Below are 7,921 nucleotides of genomic sequence, written 5' to 3' on the forward strand. Positions count from 1 at the left end.
TGCCCCCTTACCCCGCCGCCACTCCGGCTGCAGGACCTCCCTCCCCCCCGCCATCCTGCTGAGTGCCTCCTCGCCACAGTGCCCCGGCATCGAGCCCCTGTGCCTTGACCTGGCCGACTGGGATGCCACAGAGGCGGCGCTGAGCACTGCGGGGCCCTTCGAGCTGCTGGTGAACAACGCGGCCGTGGCGCTGCTGCAGCCCTTCTTGGAGGTGACGCGCGAAGCCCTGGACAGGTGAGTGCCGCTGCTGCCCGGCCTTGCACTGGCGTCCAAAAGGCCTACACTGATCTTTAGCAAAACAGTGAGCAGAAAATTTGTGGCAAAGCTTTCCAGAAATTGGTATGTGTTACAAGGGAAAATAGCAGGTACCAGTGTCTCTCACATACTCTTGGAATGCCTATAACACTCACTTCCTCAGTGGTTCATTGCCTGTTACTGGTTTTGACTGCTTTTCTTTACTTCAAGTAATCACCTTCCACCCTGTTGTTAAGTACCAGCCAGCAGCTAAGTAAAGCACTGAGGCTATTTTATGCTGTTACTGAGCAGTCAGACCCTTGCAGCTTCATCTCTTACACAGAAGGCCCCTCTAGCCAATCTGAGCAGCAGAGAAGAGTGCCTTTTGCTGTTAATCAAGCTATTTATCCAGAGCTTCCAAAATAGCACTGACCCTCCTGTATTGAAACACAATTGTTGATCATTCAGCTAGAGAAGACAAAGTTAGGTAAAGCTGTATGAAACTGTGAAAAATCAAAATCACTTGTTTTCTTTGAAAACAAAACATCATTTGTAGAAAGAGCTCCAGCTGGGTGTGAGCTTTATGTAATGGGATATGGTGAATCTGAGAAGAGGGATCATGCCTTGTCCCTTCATTAAAAATGGCAAATGTGAAGCTATGTTGAAGAATTGATTGCTTCATAGCTAGATTATAAAATGCTCAGGTGCTACTTAGAGCACTGCATAGAATGGGCTGGTAACAACCTAAGGAAGGCTTAAATGGCTTACGTGGCAAATACAAGAAATGCTGTTTCTACACATTATATAGCAGATTTATTTGTTGCTTTAAAAACTCATGAAGGTTTGATTTGGCATAAGAGGAGGCACTGGGTCAGGCCCAGACCTCTCTGTTTAAACTTTAACGATGGTACTAGATTAGTCCACCGAAGAACAGAGTCCTCCTAGAAATAACGTGAGGAAGCAGATTGCACCTCTCCCTCTGCACAGGGGAAGAGGCCTCTAAACAGCTTACTTCTGATGAATGGTTATTGCTGAAAGTGAGTGCACTCATTCTTACTAGCCAGTCACCCTGGCATTTCTTACTATGTTTAGAGTTTCACCCAGTGTTTCCAAGGCGCTAGCAGCAAGTTGTCCTCTCTTGCCTCCCAAAACAGTTCCTCTCTGGCCTGGGCTGCAACTGCTCTGTAACTTTCTGTTTTGCTTTATTTTTAGGACTCTTGATGTGAATTTTCGGTCTGTGCTTCATGTTTCCCAGGTGAGGAGGAATTATGACTACAGTTACCTCAGTAAGCAACAGTGACCAAGTTGTTCAGCAGAGTGGAGATAAGTCTGTAACCTAAACTTAAACCTGACAATTTGTGCATATTGCCCATTCTCTCTTCCCCCCCCCTTCCCTCTCTTCCTCCCTCCCCCTCCCCCTCCCTCTCTCTCTCTCACACCTTCCCTCCCTCCCTCTCCCTCTCCCTCTCATTTTAGAAAGTGTGAGGTTGCTGGGACTCAGTTCTTCTTCATGTTTTTTGGCTTTCTTGTCTACTGTAATATCCCCGGAAGGTTCCCACTGAACACAATGGTGATTTCTCTCTCTGATTCTGGCATCCCTTTGTTTCTAGATTGTTGCTCGGCAGATGATTGCACAAGGGGTGCCAGGTGCAATTGTAAATGTCTCTAGCCAGGCATCTCAGCGTGCTCTGCGGGATCATGCCGTCTATTGTAAGTGTGTGTACCTTTAATCATCTTTGACTAGCTGGAGACTCACAGCCACCCAGGTGCTGGCTGCCAGTTCTGGGGAGAGTGAAATACTTCTATGCAATCCAGACCAAGCGCTACGCACTTAAATGCTTCGTTTTTCCTTTCTATTGAAGGTTCTACAAAAAGTGCTTTGGATATGCTGAGCAAGGTAATGGCAATGGAGCTGGGGCCCCACAAGGTAGGATTCTTTCTGAGAGAAAGAATGGTGTGGAAGTTAAACACAAGTAGTTCCTCTCAGAGCAGTCTGGTTACATGGTGTGTTTGTTGTTCTTGGTCCCAGATTAGGGTGAACACTGTGAACCCCACAGTGGTTATGACTGACATGGGGAGAATTAACTGGAGTGACCCTCAGAAATCTGCTGCCATGATTAACCGGATTCCACTGGGAAAGTTTGCAGGTCAGTGGTGTAGACTTGCTACCAGGCTAGGCTCTTTGTCATAGCCAAGCTCTCCCCTTAGTTGACATTAGCGCCATAGGTAACTTGCTTATTTTGTGGGCAAAGTCACAACTCTGCTGAGTGGCTGTAGCTGAATTATGAATCACTTAATGAGGTCAGGCAAGACAACCTTATTGCTCCTTTCTAGAACCCTCTCAGTTTAGGACAAGTGGAATGCACTTACTCTATTGTTCATAAATATGATCAAGTGGCGGGGGGAAAGTGTGTAGGTGCTTGCTGTGAATTAAGTATCTATTGTGTGATTGCAACAAGGACTTTTGCATGTCCAGCTCCTATTCAAGCTGCCCAGCTCTCACCTGGGCTGCGCTGTGTATCAAACCAAGTACAGCCAGGAGGTGGAGATTCTTCCCTGCTTCAATTACATTTAGAGGCCATTTAGTACCGTTTCAGGGGTGCATCAGATGGTCTCTGTGTGTTTGATTCCAGAGGTGGATGATGTTGTGAACAGCATTCTCTTCCTGCTCAGTGACAAGAGTGCTATGACAACTGGCAGCTCATTGATGGTTGATGGGGGATTTCTTGTCTCCTAAGATGACACTTGCTTTTCAAACCTGGCCTTAATTTTCATACTAATACGGCACAGATGTAAACTGGATGGAAACCAGTAAAAGCAGTAAAAAAAAAAAATCTTACCCCATGTTGCAGAAGAGGGGCAACAGGGCTGAAACCTGTATAAGAAGTAAGGCAGAAAATTACCATTAGGAGGCTTCTATATAATAAAGCTCAGATACACCGTCATGGAGAATGTTTATTGCACCAAATAAGGTTTTATCTTTCACTCTACATGATGATTAGAAACTGGACCTGTCTTTGTTCCAACCCTCTTCCCCCCACAACCCTTTGGACGCTCTCCCTGTTCCATCCAAATCCATAGAGTCCACCTTCACTTCCAGTGGGAAGGGAAGGGAGAAGCTAGCAGACTCCTCATTGCTTCTTTCACTGTCTTTAGTAGAAAAAAACAAAGCAGAGCCAACAACCTCAGCCCTGCTCTGCAGAAGCTGGGTTGTGGAGGGGAGGCCCTGCTAAAGACTGATGAAGAGGGAGCAGCACCACGCTGTCCTACCGTGTGCGCACATTAAAAGGCAAATACATCAACTGCACAGGGCTGTTTCACTCACTGAGTTTGGTTAGTACCCAGTAAAGCACCTAATGATTAGTTCTTCAGCCTTGCATCTCATTTATTTTTTGACCCCTTCAAGAGCTGGTTTTGATTCCTGTAACAGTCTCAGGCACATATCTGGTAGAGCACCGATTTGTTAGCCACAGCAGGCTGGGCAAGGAGACCCTACTGCTCTCCTAGCTGCTCTTGTCATTCAACACTATTTCTGTCAGCTCCTTCCCCACTCTTACAAGGATCTTCACCACCTTTTCACCCTGCAGGTATAAAACAGGTGTTTCCAACACAGGATGGATGTCTCAGCTCTTTCAGCTTGGAGTTCAGGAGAGTCACAACAGCCTGTTGCCTCAAGGAGCTACCTTGCCTTCCCCACTGTACCTCCCCTGGGGGCTCCACAGTCCCCCAGCTAGTCTCCTGCACCCACTGCCCCTTCACATCAACACTGACGTTAAATCAAAGAGACATTTAAAAAACACTGACTTCGTACATGATGAAGGGCCCTACACATCCCAGCCCCCTCCAGAAACACTCAGCTAATACGCAATCTGTCGGAGGACAACAACATGCTGAGCCAGCACCCAGGCCACAGCCCTCAGAACACGGTGCACTTTTTGCCAGGCTTCTTCACAGGTGGTGGGCAGAGCACAGCCCGGATGGCTTCATCAAACACCGTCTTCAAGCCCCGCTGCGTCAGAGCAGAGCACTCAAGGTATTTAACCGACCCTACAGGAAAGAGAACTCCAGCTCAATCACACCAGTCTTAAGAGGTAATAGTGTCCCTCACCCAGTAAAAAAAAAAAACAAAAAAAACCCTCAGCACCATGGGGATTTGCCAGCTCATCAAACTCACCAATCTCTCGAGCCATGGCCAAACCTTGGGGGTAGGTGATAGGGGCCAGTTTCTTATCACGTAGCCTTTCAATGGTGTCCTTATCATCCCTCAAGTCCAGCTTGGTGCCCACCAGAATGATAGGTGTATTTGGGCAATGGTGTCGGACCTCAGGGTACCACTGAAACAGAGAAGCCAGATGAGAACAGTAGCTATGCCAGGAGATGCAGCCACCCAGATGCTTTCACTGTTAGAAGCAAGGATTTTAGTAATATCTGACATGCTGGCAACACCTGAACAGGATACTTCTGCCTATGGTTCTGAAGATGCTCTGTGGAAACATAAGTGGTGTAGATGTAATAATGAAGGCACAGAGATAGGGAATCATGACAGACAGTATTAGCCAGCTCAGCACACACTGATTCCCTTAACTCCATTTTAGCTTCTAGGACAGCATATCTCTTATCTTCTTTAAGTGTCAGATTCCAAAAGGCAAAGACTTAGACAAAGAACTCATTAATACAAGTAGGCTCCTCTCAAACTCTACAGACTATGAATGTTCCTCTCAAAAAATGAGTGCTAGAGATTGTGTCATTTTAAGTGTGGTGTTGAGTGGGACATAGGATTTCACTAGTTCCTCCCTTCCGCTGCCTCCCCTGGCAAAAGAACACATTACCTTCGCTCGGACGTTCTCAAAGGAGGCTGGACTCACAAGGGAGAAGCAGATCAAGAAAACRTCCTGTGTGGAAACAAGAGAGTTAGTCATGTGGAAAGGAACAGCTAGAGATAATGGAGGGAGGGTGGAGAGGGAGCCTTAGGGAGGACAACTACCTCTCACCAGTGAGGACTGTGGCTATAATAAACTCTTCCCCATTAAGAGGATGAAAATAATTCACAGAGGGAAGAGAGAGATTTGGGGTATATGACTTCATCTTGATGCATAATACTGGTCTCATTATGTTAAGAGCCTGTGGCCACAAATACCTTAACTGTGGTACACTCTTCACACCTGACGGTGAAGGTAGCAATCATTACATGCAGGGAAACACTACCAGTGCAGCCCAATAGTGAACTGTGCCATTGAGAGAAAATGGGAATCCAGAACATTGTTTGGCTGCAAAGAAGCCCTACTACATTCCTTGCACCAGACCCTGCCAGTGGCATGTGTCACTGTTCAAACACCATTACAACATAGGACTAGAATGGGATGATCTGTTGGGAGAATTTCAGCTGTGATCCTCCTTAAACAAGGAGAATTTTGGCTGCAGATGCAGGAACTTTCCTTAAAGGAAAATTAAAAGACTTTCCTTAAAGGAAAAACGGCCTGCTTAAAATCTGGCTGTCCTTGGGAGCTGCCCTGTCCCCAACAGGGAACAGTTACAGGTCAGTTCAAGCTCAGCACTCACCGTCTGTGGATAAGAAAGAGGCCGTAGTCGGTCATAGTCTTCTTGCCCTGCWGTATCCCAGAGGCCTAGGTTCACTGGCTTTCCATCTACCATGACATTGGCAGAATAGTTATCAAACCTGCCAATGAAGAACCCTCATCAGTGACAATCTTGTTATGACCCACATGTGACTTATATGAAATCCATGGGGGTAGTGAATCAGGAGGGAGCATGGTGGAACTCGGTTCCAGTGGGGGGTACTCTACCCTCCACACATACAGCTCTACCACTGGCATCGTCCTCACACATGCAGTTCATAGCCTGAGCAGGGACAGCCTCCTCTCCACCTACAAAGTGAACTTTCACACACATACGCATATTGAGCAAAGAGCGACTTAAGCCCAGGGTCACTACTCACACAGTGGGGATGTATTCTCCAGGAAAGGCATTCGTGGTGTAACTGATCAGCAAGCAGGTCTTCCCTACAGCTCTGCAGAGGATGAGAGTGACAAGCGTAAAGAAGGGTAGTACAGCAGGAAGCAATGAGGCAGGAAAACCTACCCTTTCCCTTACCCCAAAAATAAATTAGGTAAAAAAGTTAACATGCGAGGAAACAGATCTGTAGCAGGCTAGAATTCCCTGTCTGTCAGGGATCGGGCCTGAACTCACCATATGCACTTTGCCTGAGCACACACCTGACTGCTTTCTTCCACTCCTTTCCCCCCACCTTTGCCCCAGCAAAGACGCAGACAAAATGTATTTGTTCCAAGAACCAAAAGAGGGGAGATGAATGGGGGTTCTCTCCTGGGCTCTCTGTTGTTCAACACATCCAAAATGATATAGCAAAGTGGATAAATAGTGAAGTAAAATATTAGTATTAACTCAGAATTATGCAAGTTCCCCAGGTACAGGAATTCAATGACAATAAACACAAAAGGGGGAAAAAAGACAGGTAAACATAAAGAAAAATGAACTTTAAATTGAATACTATCACTTTGGAGGAGATTTTGGCATCACTGTAGATCACTAAAAATATCAGCCCAGGATTGGTGAAGGTAGGGGCGACTGGTGGACCCAGCAGTGGCAGCTGGCATGGGTTGGATCTGGCTGACAAGAGTTAACATATGAACTTTAGTTAACCCTATAGTATAAAGGAGCTGCTTAGTTATAAGAAAAGAGGAATATCATGAGTACAGAAAACCTATTTATGACTGTGAAAGTTGTGAACTGTTGAGAACTTTCCAGAGAAGCAGACTGTGAGCACCAGCAACAGCTGGCTGTTAGGTTCTTGAGTGAATCTGAATGGCTCAGGTATTCTCTACCCAATTCTGTAACTGAAGTAACATGGGGAGAGAACCCAGGGGACTCCATGGTCCTGTAGCAGGACTACACATAGCACAGCTGGAACCACTGCACTAATTCATTTGTATTTCCCCTGGATTGTGTACCCTCTCCTGTGGAAAAGAGCAACCATGTAAGGAACCACTATGGTGATCTGCCCAGCTTTTCTCATGGACTATATCCTCTCTCCCATGGAACAGGGGAGTCACTTCATTCATAGAAGCTGCATGTACCCATGATTAAAGTGTTTTGGTAGCCGAGTTCATTTAGTCTTCACACTGCTATTTTGGTCTTAAACTACAACACCAGCATGGAAATCTTCTGCTGAAGTCCTTGCTGCAGTGACTGGAAAAGCAAACAGAGTACTAGAAAATATTAGGAAGTATGTACAGTACAAGCTGGAAAATGTTACTAAGCACAATAAACCTATTGCAGGCCCGCATCCTGAATACAGATGAGCTCTCAGAAAGAATCATGTAGGAAAAGCCTGGAGAACACTAAGAGAGGGATGACAAGAGGCACACGGTGAGGTCAGAGGCAGCAACGCGCTGCACTTCACCTCGGGACACAGACAATAAAAGGAAATTTGAGAGAAGCCTGTGAACGCTGTGATTTTTAGGGAGGTCACTGGGACAACTCATCCTCATAGAGTGAGAAATAAGGGAACAGATTTAAAAGGAGGTATTTGTTTTCCTCGCACTACACCGTTTGGCCGTGAAGCTCATCCGCGTTAGGGGCCGAAGACCGAACTAGGCAGCGCACGGGCCGCGCTCGGGGCGCCCGATGCTCCCGCCGGCCCGGCCTCGCC

The 7,921-nt window shown here is 46.6% G+C and overlaps 2 protein-coding genes across 2 annotated transcripts in view; one reads left to right on the top strand and one right to left on the bottom strand.

Annotated features, from left to right (window-relative positions):
• DCXR (dicarbonyl and L-xylulose reductase) overlaps positions 1 to 3,179 on the top strand; it is a 4,506-nt gene extending 1,327 nt beyond the window's left edge. The window contains exons 2-7 of the mRNA XM_085314422.1: positions 34 to 234; positions 1,447 to 1,489; positions 1,845 to 1,944; positions 2,097 to 2,161; positions 2,264 to 2,381; positions 2,868 to 3,179. Coding sequence (XP_085170548.1) covers positions 34 to 234; positions 1,447 to 1,489; positions 1,845 to 1,944; positions 2,097 to 2,161; positions 2,264 to 2,381; positions 2,868 to 2,971 — 631 coding nt within the window. The 3' untranslated portion in view covers positions 2,972 to 3,179. The remainder of the gene's footprint in view (positions 1 to 33; positions 235 to 1,446; positions 1,490 to 1,844; positions 1,945 to 2,096; positions 2,162 to 2,263; positions 2,382 to 2,867) is intronic.
• On the bottom strand, positions 3,172 to 6,262 carry RAC3 (Rac family small GTPase 3). Its single transcript, XM_085314391.1, has 5 exons — positions 6,191 to 6,262; positions 5,794 to 5,911; positions 5,064 to 5,126; positions 4,409 to 4,568; positions 3,172 to 4,281 (listed from the first exon to the last, which is right to left on the bottom strand). Exons 2-5 carry the CDS (start codon positions 5,884 to 5,886, stop codon positions 4,151 to 4,153), a joined length of 447 nt encoding a protein of 148 aa, XP_085170517.1. The 5' UTR covers positions 5,887 to 5,911; positions 6,191 to 6,262; the 3' UTR covers positions 3,172 to 4,150.
• Positions 6,263 to 7,921: the final 1,659 nt, after the last annotated feature.

Source organism: Rhea americana, unplaced genomic scaffold (assembly GCF_003343005.1).
Source record: "Rhea americana isolate MKP2758 unplaced genomic scaffold, rheAme1 scaffold_402, whole genome shotgun sequence".
Classification (NCBI taxonomy): Eukaryota; Metazoa; Chordata; class Aves; order Rheiformes; family Rheidae; genus Rhea; species Rhea americana.